Genomic DNA, 25,100 nt, shown 5'->3' on the forward strand with positions numbered 1-25,100 from the left:
TTTAGATTTTCATTAGAACAAATGCTTATCCATATAAACACTTTTGGGAAAGTTTAATAATTACACAATTATCTACACATTGATAATGTAATTATTTTTTCTACAATACAGAGAAACCTACTGATGTAATTTAAAAATATACCTTTTCGATGATTTTAATTAAAGTTTTAGTAAGCATACAAAACAAAACACTTTAATGTGTTAAAGATAATTTTCTCTGCGCCGGAATAAAATATAAATGAACCATTTTATTAAGTAAATTTTAAAAATAGGGTTATATTTAATTCAGAGAATCAACGAACGTCAAACATTACATTTATGAAAATTGTGCCTCTTGTTCCAATATTTTTCATGTTAATCCGATTACTTACTAAACATCAAAAATACTTTTAATTTAATGTATTCAATACTGACTATTGTCTAGTTCCAATTATAATGTACATAATATACCATGTATAGTACGATTATTATATCTACATTTTTGGCAAGTAGTTTAGCTGATTTTATTCAAGACTAGTCGAGATAATATATCATAGTAATACTTGCACATAATTAGATAAGTTTAGTACCTACCAATGTACTATTAGTTATTATTTAATAACTGTTTTCTGGCAGTGTGTGCCCTGAGTATATTTATGTAAAAACAGACTGCTATAACAATTAGCTTATCTGTTAATAAAACTTTATCGAAGAGAAATATAAAACAATATAAATTGAAAAGTGATAGAAATTGAGTATAAAAATATTTTCGGCTAGACTTCGATTCAAAACATTATATCGTTTGCGAGTACTACTTAACTTTATTTGTACAAATTGTGGTCGAAATTTTTAAAACTCATTTTTAAATTTCATAAAAAAAAAAAAAGATAAATAACCAATAAAAAACGTTTTTGTAAAAAAATAAATAAATTGTTACTTAAAAAATATTTTGAAACACAGTAATTTTGGAAGTTTACCTACCATTGGAATGTTCGAGTGAAAGAGAACAAGTTTTTAAAATATTGAAGACTCGCAAAATTTTTCGATATTATGTTTACATACATAATTGGTATATTTTTTAAATCAGGTATATTATAACAACAAACTTTTTTGGTAGCTACTTTGAGAAAGATTACTTTACTCGTAATGTTTTAAACACAATCTGTTTTAATATATTATAATATAATACATAAAAGCTGAAGTCATAAGAAAAACCTTTGAAAATTCAAAACATACAGGTTTTTGTAATTTCACACTGAGAATAAAATGCAGAGTATCATAAATAATATATTATCACATTATATTGAAATACAATATTATCATTCTCAAACATGATCATATATTAAGATACATTATAATTTTGAGGGAAAGTGTTGTCTTCTCAAATCTGAAAAATCTGGTTTTCTTGGAATATTATACTATGTACAAACTATATATCGCATCCCCTCGTCAAGAGTGCCCAAGTCTAAATGCGCCAACTGAGAAACGACACATGTCAATATGAAACAATTGACTAAATATAATACATAATACTGAATATACGAGAACATTCGATACTCACAATTATTTATTTAAAAATATCTCTATTTGTTAATTTTGACACTTAATAAATTTGTTATGACTGCCACATTTCGTATGATAAGAGTCTTGATAAATTGTAAAATATAAAAGATAAATATTATGTAAGCGCTATTATGGACTCCGTGTGCGGTTATAATGAACTTTTTAGTAATGGCAGTTTGGCACAGTGAACGACATTCCAAATTTTATTAAAAGTCATACTTAAATCAAAACACATTATTTGACTAACGGCACCCTTGACGGGGTGCAATATGTCTATTCTTTTGATTCATTCAGTACATTAAGCGTATACCGCTGTTTTTTTTATGCACTTGACTCATCTTTCGTTATCTCTCACCGTAAATTAGTTACATTGAAAATTAACATTATAGGACAAGATGTTTGTAAATCACATGTCTTTGTCCATGAATAGTTGGTTAATTAGAGCGTCTTCAAGTTTAACATTGCGAGTTAGTTTTGTCGATTTGATCCATTATTTCGGAGTTTGAAAAATGTTAATTTTGACGCTCAACTATTCGCCTTGTCAGACATTCATAGCGTAGTAGAGGGAATGGTGGTGCGGGGGTGGGGGCGCGGTGGGCGAGCCGGAAGGGGCTGGGGCTCCTTCCGGCGCTCCGCGGACTGCCCCCGCCGGTTGGTACAGCGGCGCCTGAACCTGAAACCGATTCACGTTAGTAAAATTATTCGAGAGTAAACCAAGTATTACAACAGAGATGAAGAGCAACTAAGATGGAAGTTGCCTTGTAGTCAGTCAGATGAATCTCACTCACATCAATAAAGGTTTCAGCTTTTTAACTTTACAAAAATCAACAGATATTGGAGAACTATGGATGTTGAAACAAAGGTAGAATGGTGAAAGTTACGCAGGGTACTGAATGCCTTGACTTCTATATTTCCTTATCTGAATTGCTCTCCATCTTTATTGTAATGTGTTAATCCGCGCAACTCTCAAGGCGGTGGAATCCAGTCAATGTCGGAAAACATTTGAACAAACTTAAAAAATAAATGACAAAATATCTAGTTGATTGTTAAAAATATGCCTTAAATACGCCATCTGACTTTTCTTCAAACAAATGTATTCCTGATAGATAGATATTCACCATCAGCGTGTCTCCATTTTTTGAATTTTTGTTAGTAAATTGTCTTTTATTGGAGCCGGGACCATCCGAGAACCCCGAAAAGTGTCTAGTTTTATCGGCGGTCTTTGGACTTATGGTACACAAATGAATATAACTATTTTTGAAAAAAGCGAAACACGTTGACACAAATTTCTTTTTACCCATATACATTATTAAAAAAAAATCGGTTCGATTTTGGGGTGCGAAAAACGGAAATATGAGATTTCAATTTTGTTGATTTTTGTTTGGTATAATCAGTCCGACGTGCAGTTGTCTTTTCCGCACAGTATTCGCGGAAGCACCTGTGAGAGAGTGACACAAAAACTCTCTCAAAATCTCAAAATACATATTCACCAAACCGCGCTACGTCCCATATCTTAAAGTGTTAAAAAAACTTCAACATCGAACATGAGGTCACATAAAGTGTGGCTTTCGAAGAAAAAAAATTATAAACTCGATAAAATGGGCGCTTTGAAGAACCGTCATGAGGTACCGAGTTTGATTCCCGGCACGAGCGACATGATTTTTTTTGTATTTGAAGGATGGTTTTTCACTGCAATATAGTCTCAGAACTGTCATCTGATGCGTACGACTGATCATATTACCTTTTTGTAACTGATGATGAACGAGACATATACGCTGCTTTTGGCGTATTCATGCAATACCGTAAGCTCCATTGAGTAAGGATACTGCAGATATGGAAATAATGGTGAAATTATTTTTTTCACTTTTTATATGAATGAAATGAGATTTCGACATAATCATTGGAAGAATGGTGAATGTTATACAGGTGTAAAGTTCATTTAATGGCAAACCTTAAAAAAATCTACAAAATTAAAAAAAATTCCAAAAAACATTTTTTTATTATTTTTAAAATTTTATTATTAATTTGAAAATATAGTATTTATATAATGTTTGTTGAAATATACCTATTATTATTATTATTTATTATATATACGGCCTAAGCCAAATACAACAGTTACATGAAGAAACATAAATGCAAGAAACTGAACAAAAAGAAAATAAAACTATTTAGCAAAGAAAAACAAGGGCAAAACAATAATTGTGTACAATATATTAAAAAAAACGAAAGACCTAAAACTTTGAGCTAAACCATGCCAATCCAGCTTCATCCCACACTGTTTGGTCGCGAAGAGATCTACGAAAAGCCGGAAGATCTATCCCAAAAAATTCCAGGTCGTGTGATGAATTGACTAATCTACACATTCATAACAATTTATATAGAATATTAAAAACAAAATAATACAGGAGAATTGAAGTTTTCAAACCTAACTCGTCATCATAAGAAATCACGCAATTTGTACAAATTTGCATTTATAAAAAAAACACAAAAAAAAAATATGGAAACCTACTTTTATACAATGGACTTTAAGCTTTAGCGGACATCCGTAACTCAGTCGATTATATTGAGGTTTTACTGTTATTGTCTTAGAGTAAGCCAAGATACGCCCCTGGCTAGTAAAGTCGCCCATGCGGAGAAAAACCATTCTATGATTAGTTGCCACGAAGTTAGCCACAAATTACAGTAGTACTCGGATTAAAAATTACAAGCGCAAACCGAAACCGTTTGTTGTTAAACTAAAAACCAAACCAAACATTTGGGACGCTTTTGTTCTATGCAATAGAGCCAAAGGGCTTCTTTAGTAAATTATTAATCTAAGTTTGTTGTACACTTACTGTAACACGTTATTCAAAAAAATGCATGTATTAAAGTTAACAATTATATTTTTTAAATAATTCAAGTTTATACATAAGGGAACAGAGATCACAATATATACATGATTGATGATGAATGAATGAAATACAAATGTTTTATATATTTATATTTATTTCCGAGAAAGACTACAAAACTGTTTATAATATACGAGAACATTTAGATTATAAAACTGGTTTTGTTTGACAAGTTTTTAAAATGTTGAAAAAAACATTTAAATATTACCGAGTGAGTACGAAGGCAAAAACTAAAGGCTGATTTTATCCGTCAAAGAAATTACTACGAACAAAATATATACTCCAGATGTTTATAAAATGAAAAATTATGCTGGCTTCTTTTTTTCTGGGCCCGATTTAAGTTCCTCTAAAAAATAATCAATTGGGTGTACACGTAGAAATTGTAAGTTAAACAGGTAAGTTTTACCTGGAAATAAATGGGAAAATTGGCATTATCTCCTGCAAACTCGGTGCTCGGTGCTGGTATAAGGGAGGTTTGACCTGGAACACGAAAGGTCTAATAAAGAATAAGTTACTTTACACAACACCCTTATCGTTTGAAAAAAGCTGAAAATACGTTTTCTTGCCAGTATGACTGCCAATGGAAATTTGACTAATATTAGTTGATTTTTAGATCTCGAGTCCCAGAGTATGAAAATGAATATTGCCAATGGAATCGGTATGATTACTTTATTAACTATATTTGTGATTGTTGCCAGTTATGAAATCAATGCTTTCTTGATAATATCGTCGATCGAAAATTGATATGCTGTAATGGACAGATAAGTAATCCGAAAGTCGCACCTGAATGTTAATTTTAAACCTTTAAGACTTTTTAAAATTAAAAACAAACAAACCAGAACGCTGTTTCGCAGTAGGGGTAGGCAGATAGGATAGAACGCCAAATTACTTTGTCTTTGCATACTTTTAAGTTAATCTTTTTAGCCGTTTTTTCGCAATCTGTTCGCTCTACATATCCAAACTAACGCCAAACTCCTTCCTTGATTTTGTCAATATTGCTTATCTCAGCCCTACATAATGTACGGATCTTGACATCGTGCATAGCTTTACCACACATTCGCCTGAGAGATTGCATTTTGACAGCATTGAACATACTTTCATCCCTGTTTTTCTAGTTCGATACTTCGCTCATATACACAAGGGTCGGCACCAGGACTTCTATGACAACTACACCGTTCGCCCTGTTTCCGGCACCTGCTCTCTTTATAATACCTTTATAAGTGTTTTATTCCTTAGTAAATATACTTCCCAGACACACAAATTCCTCTTCCTGTTTCAGTATAACCTCATTCACAGTGATCTCACATTTCATACTTACCGTCATACTTTAATTTCTTTCGAAAACCATCACAATTAATGTATCGACATTCGTCAGTAAATTGCTCCCCTTGCATACATCGTAGAATTTTGTTAGCAAGATTTGCAGGTCATCTTTTTTGCTAGCAAGAAACACGGCATCAACGTTTAGGAAGTCCCATGAATTTAATGAAAAAAAAAAAAAGGGATTTTCCTTATTTTTTCCTTTGGTTTTTAATTTGTCCATTAAAGGACTAAAATATTATGTTGACAAGACACGTGTGCGGTAATTAAACGTACCTTTTCTGAATAACATATCATATGGCGAGCTACTGGACGGGCTGGTACGCTGCGCAAATGAGCTATGGGAGCCGAGCAGGTTAGCTGAAACAATAATGATTCATTATTTGATAACACAATAATTGTTTGAGAAATCACCCTTAGGATACTCGTATATTGCATTTTTTTAACGATTGCTCCCCAATCACCAAACAAAAAATAAGTCAATTTATAAATTAGATTTTTAACAAGTAAAATTCTATGTATTTACCTAAAATATATCCATGAATCTTAATTTTATTAACAAATGTTGCACATGTATGCAGTTTATGTTATTAAAATGACATTTGTAGTTTACCGATTTTTAAGGAACTAGGATGAATAAAGCAAACATTATTTGTCATCTTTAGGATTTAATTCAGAAAATTTAATTACATCGCAAAATTATCTTAAATCATGTAAAAATGTATCATGTTTAAGCATATGACGATAAAAATGAAACAGTCTGTTTTTAACGTAAATTTAAGAGTAGGTTTAAGAAATATCTATAAATGCGAACGTCATTCCTTAAAAATATGCGTTTTCAATCATTTAAAAAAATGTTTTTATTATATTTGGTTTTACGTGATGGTGTTATATTTACCTGCATTGGAATTCCTGTTTGTTGGTATGGCATATTGACCATCTGTTGGGGATTGTGGGAATGTTTTAGATGAGCTGGAGTCTCCTTAGGTCCTTGGTGATGATATTCTACTTGAGATCCATTTTGGTCACCTAATAATTAATTGAAATGAGTATTAAAATAATAACTAAATATATTACGCATACATGTTTGATTTTCCTACAGGAATATGGGACACTCAAAATTTTACTATCATAATTACCTATTTTACGTTATTTTATAATAAACTAGTAAAATACGTTTAGTTTAAAACGGCAGATGTCAGTACGCCTATATTTATGTGCAATAAAAGAGTATTCGCACGATGTATTTTACTGTCCAATATGTATTTTTAAAACTTAAGGAATGCATGTGCGTAAATGTTTTTGGCAGCAAACTAATCATTTACGTTTATATTTTAAAAAAATAAACGTAAAATTCTATTTTGAGTTTTCAGGTAAAAATAGTGAATTTATTACAGGATGCAATTTCTGGACATACTTGTTGCACTGAAATTGCAACAGATGGCAGTACTCTTATGAAAATATTTGTTGCAACGCAATGTTGAATTGCATTTGATAAGGATCAAATCTTTCTCATAATTGTAAGTTATTAAAATAAAAAATAATACAAATTAATGGGATAAATTAAAAATGAGTTTCAAATCATTAATATTTCGCATTTTATTATGAAAAATCTACAAGGTAAAATATATTCCACAATTACAAATACATACTGTATTATAAATAAATTTAATAAACTCAAGCATTCCACATTTATTCATTTTTATTTAAAATATATTTTGAAATTTAAATATTGACTTTTTATTACATTCACAAACATTGAATATATTTTTTAAAAAATATATGGAATACCAATACATATTAATTATATAAACATGTATGGCATATTTTAAATTGTGACAAATCAATAACAAGTTTATTGTTTGAAAAAAAATTATTTTGATAAGCAAGGTTGATATTTAAAACTGTTTTTTTTTGTTGTTGAAAAAACAGGAGTATAAAAATATATTTTCGAAAAACGTTGTGGTTCCGTGGTAGTATTGTGGACTAACGAGCCAAATGTCGGAGGTTCAAATCCCACTCTACCACAACTCGATTTTCATTTTCCCAGCACAAGTCATTTACGACTTTTAGGAAATGGTCTAAAAATTTAAATATTTGAGGAAATAATAAAAACTCTAGTATTACTCTTTTAAAAAAAAAAAAAAAGAATGTAAACATAGAAATTGACTTGATTTATATTTACAATCAATAGTTTTACATAATCAACAGTATAAACATATATTATTATCTGATATTAAAGTGTAAACTTTAAAAAAAATGTTATTACTATTTTTTTTACATAGTTTCGGGATAAACTGTATCCACCATCTAAGCCAATGGATGTATTTTACATGAACTTGTTATTAAGTTCATATACGAGAATAATACACATGTTGACCGAAGGTATGTCTTGTTCCTCTCAAAACTACGTAGTGGTGAAAAATAAATACGTGTGAAAATAGTTAGTAACTCTCTATAATATTAATGGTCTTCAATACATAAACGTTTAAACACATGTGGTTGATTTTCATGAAAATTAATTAATAAATTTTAATGAAAATCAACCACATATTAATTTTATTAAAATTCATTTTAATTGTGTTGTATTTAATAAGGCAATATTTTGATCTAAATTTTTAAATTCATAATCAAAATATAAATGTTTTTAAAAAATATGTACAAGTATATACATATGGCATGGAAGTCTTAAGTTGGCAGTGTTACACAATTGTACCCTGACTCTGTAGAATACTTAATCCCTAATTAATTTTAATAGTTAAATCGATACAATTAAAACCCAAATTGAAAAAAACACACGAAACTAACCCTCTATCCTAAACTCCATAGAATTTAATATTTAATTTTAAGAAACTTGTTCAGAAAATAAAAATGAATATAAAAGGACATCCCTTCTAAACACGAGTTTTAACTTTATTAGAAAGGTACTAAAGTTATAATTAATTATGTATCTACATACCCTACGTTATTTTATAAAATTGAAAAAAGGAAAAATCGTACGCACAAAGCAGCAAGCAAATTATTTAATGCATAGACACTAGTGGCATTCATTGTGGAAACTTTAAGTAAAATTGGAATTCATTGGCTATCTAAGTCAAATTTTTATGTAATGTTACGCTAAATCAGTAGTTTTATGTTATTATTTAAGTGTATTGTGTTTTTCATTGATATTTAACATATTTTGAAATGTAATGGTTTTTATAGTCTTTGATCAAAACATAATACCCGAGTTTCACCGAGGCTTTACAATTTCCAGCTTTGTATTTTTGTGCATTAGTAATATAAAATGTCACTTGTTCAATGTGAGCTAACGACAGGGCTCCTGAAATTGTTGTGTCATCCAATCAGGACAGTTTTAAAAACAGTTGCAATAATTTTTATCATCATTTTAGTCAACTTATGTTATTGAAGTAGAAAGGACCTATGTAATTTGAATCGAAGTTCGGTGAAAGTTCGAATATTGAGAATAATGGCCCTAAATATGCTCAAGCGCGCTAATCAGTCACCAAATAAAATTAGTAGGGCTGTAATTCTTCACAAAGAAGGTTATTCTTACGAAAATAACACCAACAGGTTGGATGGCGGTGCCACAAAGTCTGCTACGAGGAAACTTTCAACGGTACGAAGCGACTGGATTTATGAAAACTCTTAAAAGAGCCGGAAGACACCCGCAATTAACAGATCAAGATTTTTGCAGAATCTGCTGCCTGTCTCTACAGGACCGTCATCGAGTATCTAAAAACCTTAACGCCACCTTAAAGACGTCATGAGTGCAAGCAAGTGACCGAACGATCAGGATGGCACTTAGTGAAAATGGTTTACGTGCAAGAATTCCTAAAAAGAAGCCATATTTCAATCGAAATCAGGAACAAAATCGTCTGGACTGCGCTTTAATACGCAGCGATTGGACGTTAGATGACTGGGCTAAAGTAGTTTGAAGTTACGAAACTAGAATTTGCATCTTTGGCAGTAATGGCGTCAGGTTCGTCAACCGGGTGAAGATCAGTTGCCTGAGTGCACAAAGGCCCCATCATGACCACCCCGCAAGTGTCATGGTGTGGGCGAGCTAGGGGTTTTAAGGGGATCCTGAGTACTGCATCTTTCAGCAGGATGGTGCGGCATTTTAGGCATGCCACACCGCACGCAGCAACCACAAGTGGTTCGATTCATCGTATCACTGTCCTGCCCTGTTTTGGCAATAGTCCTGACTTCAATCACATTGCAAATTTGTTTTTAAAATTTAAAGCGCTAGTGTCATATAGAAATTCCAGTGATCAAACGGATCTAGATCATCGTTCACTCGTGGTTAAGGGTTATCATATCCGAAGATATTTGGCGTTTGGTAGACACAATGCCTTGAGAAATCGAGGCAGCTATTAAATCTAAGAGGTTCCTGATAAAATATTAGAAATTTACAATTTTACCCAATGTTGAGCATTGTACCGAAATTCTTTTAAACCATTCTGGCAACACGCGTGTGTTAATCGTTATTTTTTTGTTTTTATATTTTCGATAATTATTATGATACATGCAATCATAATCATGCCAATATGTTATAGAATAATATCGAAACGCAAACCTATGAATTTACCTTACAAGAACAAACATTTTCGGGTATGATTACAATTAAATCACAATCTAACCAAAAGTTTCCGCAATTAATGCCACTAGCGTTTATATTTAGCAAAGCCGCCAGGTAAAACCAGATATCATATAATTATCATAACATTTTTTTTGTGAAATAAATCTCAAATTTTGTCTAAATATCTAAAATTAATATTTTTAGATGATATAAAAACAGATGAGGACTGCTAAATTGGCATACATGAATTATCAGAACTGCAAGAATGCACCATGAACACTAGTATAAATCTAAACTATACAAGACTACAAAAAATGGTTTGACTTCACAAAAATAATCAAATACGTGCTCCTTTGCTAAAATGCATGCTCTTTTGATGTGTCTCTTTGAGTATTTAAGCAATTTCTAGAACTGTAAGTTTGTTATTAAAAATAATGTTTTAAAAATTCACAAAGTTTTTATATAATTCAGTTTAGCATTGAAAAAATACAGAATTCGAACATTAAAATTAGTCGAAGTTATGACATTTTGTATATTTTTTATTTAAATACGCATTTTATATAAAATATATGAATCGTTATTATGTATGTAAGGCTTTATTGTTTTAATGTGCTTAAATAACCATTTCATATGTGGATCGTGAATATCGCAAATCATCACAGCACAAAGGTCAAGTTGGAACATTGTAAACTTTTAAATAATGGTGAAATAAAAAATAGATTTTTTGTTTCATGAATTTTATTTTGGTTGCGTGCACGTCCTATGGCAAAAGATGCATCTCAAAAACGCTCGAACTGAGATAATCACCTATAAAAATGTTTTATTACGTTTAAATCAGAACTTTTCTGAAGTTAAGTTGCCAATTGGCTAGGAAGCCTAATGAAAAATAATCTTAAATACCATATGTTAGAGAGTAGAAAATTTTGATCGTTATGCTATTAGACGGACTTGTGGACTCCAGATCAGAGTTGGAGTATCAAGATTCATCCCCGATGAACTTAATTAATATTTTCTAAGCGGTTATTGACAGCTTATAAAATGCAACCAAATATAATTTAAAACTCAAATATTAGAACGAAAAAATGATGTTGTTTTTACAATTCCTGATTTTTTTTTAGTCTTTGGAAATTGAAAATGCGGTAAAGGACAAAGTTAAATTGTTTATGAAAGGGAAAAGAAAATCATTAATAAATAGTTTTTTCCAATTTAAAAAAAAAATGTATTTAAAACTAATGGACTACAAAAAATAATATTCAATAATAAAATAGTTTGTATTGATATACTCAAATAGTTATTTTAAGGTCCTAGAAATTTTAATCTTAGTATTTAAAAAAATCATGATTACTATACAATAAAAGTGAATAGTGTTCATTAAAATGTGTACCACTTTCGATATATTAATTTTTACCGTTTTTTCTAAAATAAAACATTTTTGTATCAAGCTACTTGATTCGTAACATCGTTAGAAATTGCAGACTAAACTTGTTTTGCTAAAGAATCTCATTTTCAAGTTGTAACTATATCAGAACTACCTAAAAGCCCAATTAACAACAATGTCTTTGAAATACCAAGTAGAATAATAACAATATATTGAAAAAGGCATCTCCTACACGCTTGTTAAGGAAAAATATTTTCAAATTAAAAAGTAAAGATGATGCGGATATCCGGTAGCTGTCGGATATACGGCCTATCCGGCCTAATGTTACTATCTGGCCGAATACCACGTAGTAGCTCAATATCCAAGCGGATAACGGACAGTAGCTCATTATCCATTATTAAAATGCAAAAAATTCATTAATTAACAAACTTACAAAGCATAGTAATATGCAACTCATTGATAGATAAGTGATAATTAAAAATACCATGAAAATATTTTCACCGCTTTTTATTTTACGAATAATAAAATTGTTGTTTTTAAGTATGAGAGAAATTTGAGTACCGGAATTTTATATTAGAAAATGAGCCGGATATTTGGCTATCCGGCATAGGGGCTTACCGGATATCCTTTATCCGGCATCCGACTAAAGCACTGTCCGTCTTACTACTCCTAAAAAGTATATATTAGACTCATATGATATATCTCATTCTTTGTTGTGTACATCTCCCTTCCCCTCCTTATCCTCTCTTCAAGCATTCTTGTCCTAATCCCGCCCAATTTACAAAAACTTAATGTTCTTAAAATAAATATAAAAAAAAATTATTTGATTATTGAGTACATGAAAATAACATTTTTATATGTATAAATTTATATGTATTTATTTGATATGTTATATATTTTCTTTACTAACTTTGTATACTATGTGGAAATCTGTTATTAGTTCTGAGTTTATACACTATATCTGTTTGTTTACTATACATATGTATGTAGAAATGTTGATTTCCCAAATAAAATAAAATAAAGTATTTAGTACTTTATTGATAAATATGAAGAAAAATTGATTGTAATTTATAATTTAAGGTAACTAACGGGAAATTAAGGGAAAAAAACTAAAAAAAAAAAAAAATCTCGAAAACGGTTAACATTCTATTCATCAAGATTGACCCTCTATTTTACAAATCTAAGGGTGTTTTATCACCACTTTTTTCTAGAGTTTTCGAGAGTTTCACCACCCTGTGTATTAACAAAAACAAGACATACTATTTTTTATTTATTGTCTATTCCCTTTTTTGAAGAATTTACACTTCGCCCCTTGCAGAATTTAAAATTTCGAACGATGTAATATATCTGAATACTAATTTGGTGATCATGGTATTATGCATACGTACCTCAAAAATATGTCATACAGTTAATGAATAAGATTAGCTGCTATCTACGTAATAATTTTTTATTGAAAACCTATAATACCTACGCATTTACTATTTATAAAAATGGATGTAAAACTAATGTAAGACATTCGAATTTAAAGCATTAGTTTTGAGGTAGAAATGGATTATTTATCGATTTAATTACCGGAAACCGAACTCGGGTGGGGTCCGGCGGAGTGGTACGCGCGCTCCGTATTGGAGTAGTGAGGTTGAAGATTGGAGTATGGAATGAGGACCATGGTCTGGTGGTAGGATCGTATGGGCGGCGGAGACTCGGGCCGGCGGTGGGCGCGCGAGTACGCGTGCATGTGGCCTGCGTACATGTCTCGATCACTGCACCTGGAAAATACAACATAAATGCTTAGATATTATCTGGAAGAGGTAGCATATTTTTAATTAAAGGTTGGCGTATTAATGACTTTTTGATCTTAAAAAAAATGTCTTTATCGGGTGTTAAAAAAACCAACTAAAGATAGGGAATGGAAAATATTTAAGACAACAATATTGGGATCAATGTGTATCTTTTTGGGTGATCTCGTGTACGTTGGATTCGTTCCGACTCAGGAGCCATCTTCAGAGTAAACTGTGTGTTTTGTAGAACAAAATATGAGTTCATGTACTAGTAATTTGTACCGTGTCGCACTCGGTAGTAGGCACATTCCGTGTCATTTTTGTAGTGTGAAACACACAGTTTACCCTGAAGAGGACTCTTGCAATGGTAGTCAAAAACATCGAAACGAATCCAACATACACGGAATCACCCCAAAACAGGATACATTATCAAGAAGTAATTCTCGACGTTATGTTGAAAAAAAACGGGTTTGGCGCCCCTGAATTTTCAAAGTTGTATACCCCTGTTTTCGTTTCCGGAACATATGATCACCTCATGCGTTTGGCCAATCGCCTCCCGCGTTTGTTTGTATTAATTGGTCACGAGCCCAAAACTTCTGGAAGTTTCAACCGTAAGTATGGGAACACGTGGATAGCCACGCATGGTTTGTGTTGGTATTCTTTATTTATGCTTTATTAAGTTAGTTCAAAACATCTAAATTATTTTTTTTTTCAAAATTTATCAATGACATGTTTTTTCAAATTAATTTGAAATATTTCAAAACTTTCTATTTCTTTTATTTCTTCATAACTCATTGTACCTACGGCTTCAATCCCTTGTACAATGAGTTTTGAGACTGCGTTTTTCTCCTCATTGGTAATCATATCTTTTTTTATCCCCTCATTAGTAAGTCCGTAACAGAGAAGTGCGGGGGGGGGAACGAAACGAAGGGGCCACTCCAGGATTTCGAGTGAAGGCAAGATAATTCCTTTTCCGGCTGCAGTCTTCACAAGACGTGTCACGGCACCTTTATTCTCGTAAGCGGAATCGCCGTTTTTTCCATGTGAGGCACAGCTTCTACTCTTTGAGTACAAGTAAAAACTTAATAATTGTCTCAAAGCTTCTGTATGTAAATTCGCCAGAGTGCCTTGACCCTACAACTTGGTAACTGACGTGGTGGACCGCTCCAGGTACGTTATACCACATTTTCTTTGGAGCTTTCGCTCGTTAAATAATCTTTCACGTGACGTGTTATTACAGGGCGTCGATTCATCTGGCATTTAACATTTCTTGGTGGCTAGGTTTCTATGACCGGAAGGCCTACATCTTTGTCTCGGAGTCCCCTTTGGTCCTGCATGAATTCATGCTCTACCTATCTATCTCACTCTTCTAAGACTGGGTTTTTCAAGTCGTCGACCCCGGCTCGTCCTGACCCCGGACCTGGCACGCCGCCAGACTGTGGAGAATCCGTCCCATTGGAGATCGAGGGTCGAACACCCCTGCTGATTTTGATCGCCCTTTGAAGCTGACCACCCCCAAGAGACCCGGTCCAGCTTCAGAGAGCTGCACTGCTTGGACTCCGAACAGATAAGCGCATTGAAACTCATTCTTTTATCGAACCTCTAGGAACTAATTAACTGCGCACCATTTTATCTTTTATCGGTATAGATAGATCAATAGATCTAAAGATTGGTTAATTGCATACTTTTATATTATCTATCCGAGAAACCCATTAGATCTGAATAACTGAATTTAGATTTGTATATATTACTTGGTTTTGGAAATTCTTAAATTACTGTTCCGAGGGATTATTTCATAAAGTAATTTCGGTTTAGGTACTAATGTATTTTTAAATCATACATGTAAAGTACTTGGACTCTTATAGGTGAAAAAACCACTTTAAACTAATTTTCTATATTTCCCGTCGTTATTTATCTGTCCGTGATTTATATTCACCGATAACCTGTCTGAATGCTTTGTAAATGTATTTTTGTTTAATATCAAATTCTTTCAGAAACAAACACACCTATAACATTGCGACACGGTAATCAGCCAAAGATACCACGCCCTGACTACCCAAATTTTTTTATGTAGTTTTCAAAGTAAAATTTGTTCTTTTTTTATGTTTACATTTACATACTCCATTTTAATTTTTCTTACAACATATTGATAACAGTGACCGCGAAAACTTACGCAACAATATTGGGAGTGTGTCCAAATTTTGTAGACAAACCGCCCCCCTCAGAAGTACAATGTCGTAAGACTAAATTTGGCTGTGTTGAGTTATGAATGCAGTTTAACCACTTCTTGTCTTCGTTAAAAGATCACTCACGTATCTTTACGATGTGTTTTGAGCGAGATATATATTACAGACTTCAGTATTCTTTTAAAGTAATTGAGTAAAATAACGAGAAGAACACTGCAGAACAGAACAAGGTTACTGCTGTGTTCTCAAAACAGTCAAATGAGCAAATGCCACAGAAAATTCTGGCCATTATAATGTCCATAAATAGTACATGAAATTACGAGGATTTACAAATTTTATCACCTATTATAAATGCATAAACTTTGTTTTATCATACCGCAGTGTACGTGTGGGGGTGCGAATTGTTTTAAAAAAATCGAGTTTTAGGATGAGCGAAACTGATAGGCAGATCCTCGGTCTTTAAAACGGTTTTCGGGTATGTGGAGGGAGCGCTTTCACTGTTTGTAAACAAGGATTGGATTTCGCTCCCTAAGGAGTTATCAAGGTTAACAATCTCTTAATTGTTATCTGTTTCTCTTGTAATAAGTTTAACTTTCTTAGAGTTTAGGCATTCACTTATAACCTGGCATCGCGTAAATGGATAAATCAAGATTTCAAAAAAGAAATGTCGATTTACGAGGTATCTCTTATGAACTAAAGAGAAAATATGTTTAAAATCGTAGAATTTATATATTTACATTCTCCGTGTCTTACTGGAATAATACTGATGCGTGTGAAATCCAAGACAAGTGTTTTATACTCGTTGGCTACTCTTAGATTGTATACAAAAAAGGAAATCAACTGAAGATAACCCCTGTGGACAAGAGGATAGCGTGTGCTTCGTTTTTGCTATGCAAGTGGTCTGAGGTTTAGTTCCCGTGTAGGTAGACATGAAATATTTATTTAAAAGTACAGCGCAGCGTAGTTTATAGTTAACACATTAATACTTTGATGGCTTTTTTCAGGATATGAAAGAACTGAAAGGTTTCAGAATGGGAACAAAAATTGATGATTTAACCGTCAACTGTCTTGTGTATGCTGATGATGCTGTGTTTCTTGCTAACAACAAAGAAGTACAAGCAATTCTTGGTAACAAAAGTCTACGGTGTATGCAAGGGATGCGATTTGCTGATGAATGTCGATAAATTGAATGTGATGGTTTTTGAAAGAAATGAAAGTATGACTAAGTGACATCACTGTGAATGAGGTTATACTGAAACAGGTGGAGGAATTTGAGTGTCTGGGAAGTATATTTACTAAGGAACGGTACTGGAATGACTGGTTTACTGGACTGACTGAGAAAGATATTGAAAGGAGGGAGAGTGCCGGGAACAGGGTCAACGGTCCACTTAAATCAACCTTGGCAAATAAATGTTTGTCTAATGAGGCAAAATAAGCAGTTCACAATAAGGTCCTGGTGCCGACCCTGATGTACGGGAGTGAAGCATGGACTAAGAAAAACAGGGATAAAATTAGGCTGAAAGTTGTTGAAATGCGATCTCTCAGGCGAATGTGTAGTAAAGTTATGTGCGATAGATGCACAAATGTTGAGCTTTGTACATCATGTAAGGCTGAGAAAAGCATTATCGACAAAATCAAAAAAGGAGCTCTGCATTGGTTTGGACATGATGGACACCGAAAGGACGACCAAAAAGATTTATGATGCGAATATTGAGAAATGTAGAAATAGACGAAGATCGAAAAAGACATGGCATGACCAAATCCAACAAATATTTGAATATCAAGAATCAAAAGTTGGAATATTCTGCGCTCGTGCATGAAAAGATGTATGATTGTTAACAAAGCGAGATCAGTATGCAAAGACTGAGTGATATGGCGTTACTCGTCTCTGCTTATGCTTACGGGGAAACGGAGTGATGGTTTGTTTGTACTTTTATAGTTTTTGGGATGGAATCTGAAGCGCAATACTGATCATCTTGTTTTCATGGAACTGGTAAATAATGTACGCTGCGATCAAAATATAATTGCCTTATGGAGCTGCATATAGGTAAATGATGATGGTAAATATTTTTTTAAATCTATAGTTCATTGTAATAATATTGAAATTAGATTATTTATTCAATTTAATAAAAAAAATATTGCACATACATATATGTACACATATTTCTATTTATTTTTAGTTACTTAAAACTTCGAGTACAAAAAAAGTACTTTGGCGGACTTATTGCTGAAAGCAATATCTTCCAGCCAACCAAAAAACAGGCTGGTCAAAAGACGAGTTGGTCAAAATTTTGTACTAAAAAACTATAAATATATATCGAAAGATACATACATAAAATAAAAATAGCCGAATTAATTAAAACTTACAGCTGTTTTTAGATTGGAGATAAGGCTTGCACACATTAACGTTTAAAAAAAAGTACATTTTGTTTTACATATTAAATGATGGGAATGTGGAATCATGTAAGCATGTGGAGCAATGTATGACAGGGTTACGAATGATGAAATCAGGCGAGAGTGTAAATCTGAGACAAGTATAATTGATAAGATTAAGAAAGGGTCTCTGAGATGGTTTGGTCACGTAGAACGAATGGACGAAGAGAGAATGGTAAAACAAGTATATATGGCAAAAATGAACGGCAACGTTAGACGAGGACAACCAAGGAAGACGTGGCATGATCAGATAAACCAAAATCTTAAGTCTGGTCATGTCAAAAGCAGACAGAACTGAAGGGCATGTATGACAAGATGTATGAATGTGGAAGAGGCTAGGAGTGTATGCCAGGATAGACGTGTGTGGCGGTCCATTCTCTCTGCCTACCCCTACGGGGAAATGGCGTGATGGTAGTAGTAGTAGTAGTAGTGGAATCAGATAATGAGTTTGGAAGGAAAAAGAGGAACGGATGAAAGAAAATGGGATAAAAACATATATTTAAAAAAAGCGTCCTCTGGTTAGGTTAGTCTCCATCTGACATGGCTCAGCCTGTTCTAAGATGGAGATTTTTTGTGTTTGAAATTGATTCCCTGTTTTAAATTTTACAATATTTTTGGACTAAAATAGTCGAGAAAACATAAACATGTGGTAGAATAACATATTACAGTGGTTTTAATAATTTACAATTGATTTTACTTTACCATCTTACCAAAAATTCGTTACAGTTTGTATTCATTTACTTGTAATCAGAAAGAACACATGAATTATTCTCCAATCTACTTTATTGATTTTTTAATTATCTTTATTTGCGCTTAATTGAAGCTCGCTTTATCTTTCAAGGTAATTAGATTCAACACCAAATGCATATCAAATACCCCATCAATAGATAATGACGTAAGTATATGACGTAAGTATACTACTTTGGATCAGATGTAATGGGCTGATGGTAATGGATTAGAGCATCTATGGGATAATCGTAGTCCTGATAATCGGCTGATGTTTAGATTCTAATTGGAAATGCAGTGATACGTACGGATCAAAGTTAACTGTAATTTTGTGCTATTGAGTTGATCTATCTATAATTTTAAGGTGATTTCGGTACCATTTTTGCCACCATTTTGTTATTTAACTCTTAGAAGACTGTGCGTAATTGAAAACAATAATTTAACATATTTCAAGTAATTATAATAATAAAAATACTTCATAGTTTTATTCCACTTTTATTTATAATTATTTTATAAATTTTTTACCAGTGACCGGGTTTGTCGTGACCGACATCGTCAGACTGGTCCAATATTTCGACCAATATTTTGACCAGTCTGACGATGTCGGTCACGACGAAACCCGGTCACTGGTAAAAAAACTATAAAGTATTTTTATTATTATAATTAAAATGTAGTTCCACCAAGAAATGTCAGTAGAAAAACTCAATATATATTTCAAGTATTTTTAATAATTAAACATATGTTAAACATTTTATCGGCCTGGAGGTGTTATGGTAAGCTCGTTTGCTTAACATGCGAGAGGTTTCGGGTTCGATTCCCGACATGGTTAAATTAAATTGTAGACGAAGAACTAAAACTAATAAAAAATTGTAGTCAACATGGACATAATACGAGAATATCAGACAAATACCATATACAACTTTCTAAAACAAGACAAGGACAATCAAGACTAATGAACCAGGGACTGAAATTATACAATAAACTACCAGACAAAACTAAACAAAAGACTCAGACAAACTTTACAAAAGATGTAAAAAATATTATTTTGAACAACAGAGTATAAATGAAAAATGTATATATTATTTTATGTAAAATGAATGTTATAATCCGTAAGGGTTTATAAATAAATTTTCAAATAAAAAAAAAAAAAAAAAATATTCATTTAAAAGAGTGTTTTCCAACCAGAATATTTTATAGAATCTCAGAATCCCTGGACTGGTACCTGAAGCCTAAGACTTATCATCTTACCTGAATGCGGCAAAAAATTATTAAGATACGCAACGATTGGTGTACCGATGCAGTGCCCTATGCACCATTAGGTGCGGAAAGGAAATGATGTAACCTGGGCAGAACTTTTTAGTCTTATTTTTAGGGCCTGGAACATTTTGGTCTAGACAAGTTGGAAGTTAGGAGACTTGGTGTATCTTTATAATGCTATTCATTGTGACGAACAAATTTCAACAGGGATTGAGCATATTTTTGAGAAAGAAACATGGAAGTCTAGGCATTTACAGGGCTTATAACCTGTCATTGGCTGGTTAAGTGGCCTTTGCCTATTTTTGAACATCCATATTCCATGAATTCTTCTATCTGTTGATTTGAGTGACGTTAAAGAACTAAAACCTTTACCCTCTTACTTTATAAATGCCTAGACTTCCATATTCCTTTCTCTAAAATGTTCTTCATCCCTGTTGTAATTTGTAAATTTAAATCACTCCCTGGGGGGTGAAATCCAGTCTTTACATTTTGTTTAGAGAATGTACCTCTGAATGTCCCCAGATTAAGATAGTACACTGCATTTTCCAATCTTCAGTAATAATATGGCTTACTTTTGTGCTTTATCACGCATGTTAAGATTAAATAATTATGTAGAAAGTAATGCTGATAATGATATCTTTAACGATACATTCAATAATAATTATCGGATAATTGCAACGTAATTTATAAAATCAAATAGTCCCTTGTGTTAGTTAGGTAAAATATTTTTTAATAACCTGATAGTAAAATTTGCTGTAATAAGTTTCATAATATTCATCGTCATCATCATTCCCTTTTCACGCGTAATGGTGCATAAGGCACTGCATTGGTACAAAAATCGCAGCGTATATTGATATATTTTTGTTATATGAAGGTAATACGGTCGGTCAGTCTTACACTTCAGGTACCAGTCCAAGGACTATGAAATATTCTATTGTGAAAAACACTTTTTAAATAAATATTTAATTTTATTTATTTTATTTCTATATTTAATTTAATGTTTTATGGATTTAATAACAATGTTTTGTTAGGGTATAACTAGTTCTTAAAATTTATATTCCTAAACAAATATATTACATTACACCTATTCACCCCAACGAATGCGAATTGTGGCACCTCATTAGGGCCAAAAAAAGGAAAAAACTAAGTTTTAGGTGTCTAAGAAGAAGCTAAAGTGTGCAGTGGTTTGAGTTTGGTAGGGAATAAAGTAATGAGAGAACGGAAGCAGAAAACTTCGGTGACAGCTGTTATAAAGCGGAGGTGATACGGTTCCTACTCCTGAGGGCCTTAACTACGCTACAAGGCATCTACAAGCTGCTGACTGTTCGTCGGCAATTTATGTCAGAACTACGGAACGTGAACCTAACTTGGGAGGACGCTAGAGATGAAATGATGATGATGATGACATATTAAGAGTGTTACTGAATTGTAAACAAGCTGTGGAAGAGCGAAGCTTAAAGCTCGAACCTAGAGCCTCGCTCAAAGCTCGAACCTAATCCGGAGTCAACGACGCTACCACGAGAAATAAATATATTTATATAAACGTATATTTAATCAAACACTCGTACATGGTATTTGGAATAATCGTTTAATAATTACAGTATACTTGTACTTCCATAAAATGAATATAGATCTGAGTGAGAGATGCTCCCTTCGTTGTGTGAATAGAGTGCCTGTTTAAGAGAGGCCCACATCGTATTTTGAACCGTAGTTCGTGCATATTGAAAAAGCAGCTAGATTCAGGCTTTGTATAATATATGGCTTAGTTTAAGACTGGCCGTACGGTATATCAATGTGTTTGGGGTGGTTGGCAAAATACGATACGATACTTCTTCATAAATATTATATTCAGGACCAGATATGAAGTCTACATTGAAGTATACACATGAATATAGCAGCTTTATTTAATAAAACAAAATGTATGTTTATTTATAGACCATTTATACAATTGAAGACATGAGTGAACGAAAGCGTTACGATGCAAATAAAAAAAAACAACTTTTTAACATAAATGAAGATTGTATGTACAGCCTTTTTACATAAAACCAACTAAATACCCCATCAAAAAGTATAGGGAAAGCTGATTTTGAGAGCGAATGAAGGTGTTATTTTATCAAAAATTGTACTGGTGTTCAAAACTTCAACCTTAGGTATCTCTGTTTTTTGTTTTTGCCACATAGCACCTTTATCAACTCATGTCTTCAATTGATAACTTGAATCCTATCTAAACGGATCAAAGAACCTCTTAAAAGCAATCAGATTTTCATTATTACTTTAAACAAAGGTCGCTTAAACTTTCTTAAAAGAAGTGAAATCAATATTAACAAATGCAAAAGGTTACAAGTATTTATTTTAGAAAATTGCATTAAATTGCCTTTATAGCATAAATGATTGGATTATTTCACACCAATCCAGTCGTATGAATTCACATGGAATGGAAAAAATTAGGGTGGATTGATTATTATTGTAGTGACAAATATTTCATTCTCGTAACCCTAAAATTTCACCCGAATACATTTACCAGAAAATGTTACCAAACTAAAAAAATTCACATAATTTTTTGGATGCATTCCATGGGTATTACCTTCTCTAAAATGTTTTTCGTCTCTGTTGTAATATTTATTTATTTATTTACATACATAAGTCCCAATATGTTAACATAAACAGCTTTTCAGGGAGTTAAATTCAGTCCATATCTAAAAATATTTGGACAAACTCAAAATATTGTTGATAAATCCACCTGGCCCATGAAGAAGTGTAAAAATTGAAAAAATAAGATTTTTAGGCGTTGCCCGGTATGTAGGTGTAATCATTCAATTAGATAAATCTCACCCGCATAAAATAAAGGTTTCAGCTCTTTAACTTCACAAACATCAACAGATGAAAGAATCGAAGGAATACAGATGTTCAAATATGGGCGAATGGTGAATGTTACACAGTGTGTAAAGTGGCCACTTAAACCAGCCAAGGACAGGTCATGAGGCATTTAGATGCCTAGACTTCTATATTTCCTTCTCTAAAATGTTTTTCATCTCTGTTGTAATATGTTGATTAAATACATTTATATATCATAAAAAAATTGAGCGAAGATCAGTTGGTCGCATAGTGTACTAATTAAAGCGTTTGCCTGCCACAAAATAAATATCTAAAAAAAAATACAATAAAAATCAATCCACCCAATATTATTTTACCACGTTGCGTTGATTTGTAGATAAAACCGTCTTAAATGGGCCTGCGCTATTTTACTAAAAAGTTCGGTATTCTGTGAATCATTTTTGTATTGTGAGAATATTTTTTAGTTTTTTTGTGCCGATATTTTTGAGAAAGTTTTTTCCTCGAAGTAAACACCACAAAATGTGCTTTTAACAGGGTGCGGACGCGACGGTGCAGTACTCAATACTTTTCGCTTTAAAAATACTCTAACAAAAATTGATAAAATTTTAATAATTGTCACCGCACATGTAGTATTAATGGAGTGAGAAATTTTTCATTCTCGTAACCCTAAAATTTCACCCGAATACATTTACCAGAAAATGTTACCAAACAAAAAAAAAAACACATAATTTTTGGGATGAATTCCATAAATCTTAAAAATCGAAGACTAATGTTGGACCAGTTATTTTTATTCAAATTAATAAATAATAAAATTGATTCTCCTAACCTACTAGAAAGACTTCCATTCCGTGTTCTATCTAGACCGACAAAACAAAATCTTTTGTTTTACACTGAAAACGCGTCAACAAACTATTTTAAACAATCTACATTACCTAGAATATGCGACCAATATAACAATATATTTACCGAGGCTGATATTTTTTGTGACAATGTATGTAAATTTAGGTAAAAAATTATTGAAATTTTGAGAGAAGCAGACATTTAACATTATTATAATATAAATATTTTTTCATTTCGTTTCTTTTACATTTATTATATTGAACATAATTTAAATTATTGTATTAAGTGTAAACAATTTTTTTGGTGTGTGCATGAGTTTCTTACTCTAATATACAAAGAAATTGGCAATATATGTGTACATACTGTTTGTTTACCTAATAAAATAAATAAATAAAATAAATAAATAAATAATATTTTGATTGATTTGATCGACGCTTAACCTTTAACAAATTTGAGATACTTTCATCATCAACTGCGTTTTTTTTTTTTTTTTTTTTTTTTTTTTTTTTTTTTTTTTTTTTTTTTAAAAAGAAATATTTGCGTTCTTATGATTTACCCAAATATTTAATTTTGAGGGCCATTTTCAACGAGTTGTAAATAACTCACTATTAGAAAATGGAATCAAGTTGGGGTAGAGTGGGATTCGAACCACAGACCTTTGGTCCGTGAGTCCGAGACACTAGCCACAGGACCACAACCCGATCTATTTTGAGTATGTCCAAATGTTTGTAAACTGATATCAAAATCCCTAAGGTGTCTTATCTGGGACATGTGCTTAGAGGAAAGAAGTACAAATTGCTGTATCTAATTATGAAAGGCAAAATAGAGGATCGGCGAGGCGTGCGCAGAAGGCAGGCTTTCTCGCTCCGGAACATGCAAGACTGGACGGGGATTCGAACTCTAAACAGTCGACGCACTGTTTAGAGCTGCTCAAGACAGGGACACATATGTAGTATCAAGTGATAGTCGACGTTAGGGGGACCTGACATGATATATAAACAAGAAGTTAAAAGATATCAAATAAAAAAAATATGCACCAAAGTCGTTAACTTAAAATAAATGATCGTCAATATGACATCCTAGGAATTACATTGTTTTCCACCTATTCCAATTCTAAATAAAGATAGCATATAAATCGCCACTTAAAAATTTACTTACCTGACGTTGGCATACGTCATACAATTCTGGTATATATTTTCCTGATGGGGATCCATCATGTGATGCTGAGCTGTGTGCATCTCCCTCGCTCCTTGATCAACTCTCTCTCGACGCATTGGCTGCTGGAATTCTTCCATAGGCCTAGAAACACACAGAAAACACAATTAGAACTAATAG

The 25,100-nt window shown here is 32.4% G+C and overlaps 1 protein-coding gene across 1 annotated transcript in view; it reads right to left on the bottom strand.

Annotated features, from left to right (window-relative positions):
* Positions 1-1,955: 1,955 nt before the first annotated feature.
* LOC148280215 (uncharacterized) overlaps positions 1,956-25,100 on the bottom strand; it is a 129,357-nt gene continuing 106,212 nt past the window's right edge. Inside the window, exons 7-11 of the mRNA XM_088228737.1 lie at positions 24,924-25,064; positions 13,283-13,476; positions 6,649-6,779; positions 6,027-6,110; positions 1,956-2,215 (exon numbers count right to left, since the gene is read on the bottom strand). Of these exons, the coding sequence (XP_088084863.1) occupies positions 2,084-2,215; positions 6,027-6,110; positions 6,649-6,779; positions 13,283-13,476; positions 24,924-25,064 (682 nt within the window). The 3' untranslated portion in view covers positions 1,956-2,083. The remainder of the gene's footprint in view (positions 2,216-6,026; positions 6,111-6,648; positions 6,780-13,282; positions 13,477-24,923; positions 25,065-25,100) is intronic.

This window comes from Micrasema longulum, unplaced genomic scaffold (assembly GCF_059751315.1).
Source record: "Micrasema longulum isolate JH-2025_06_02 unplaced genomic scaffold, ASM5975131v1 h1tg000606l, whole genome shotgun sequence".
NCBI lineage: Eukaryota > Metazoa > Arthropoda > Insecta > Trichoptera > Brachycentridae > Micrasema > Micrasema longulum.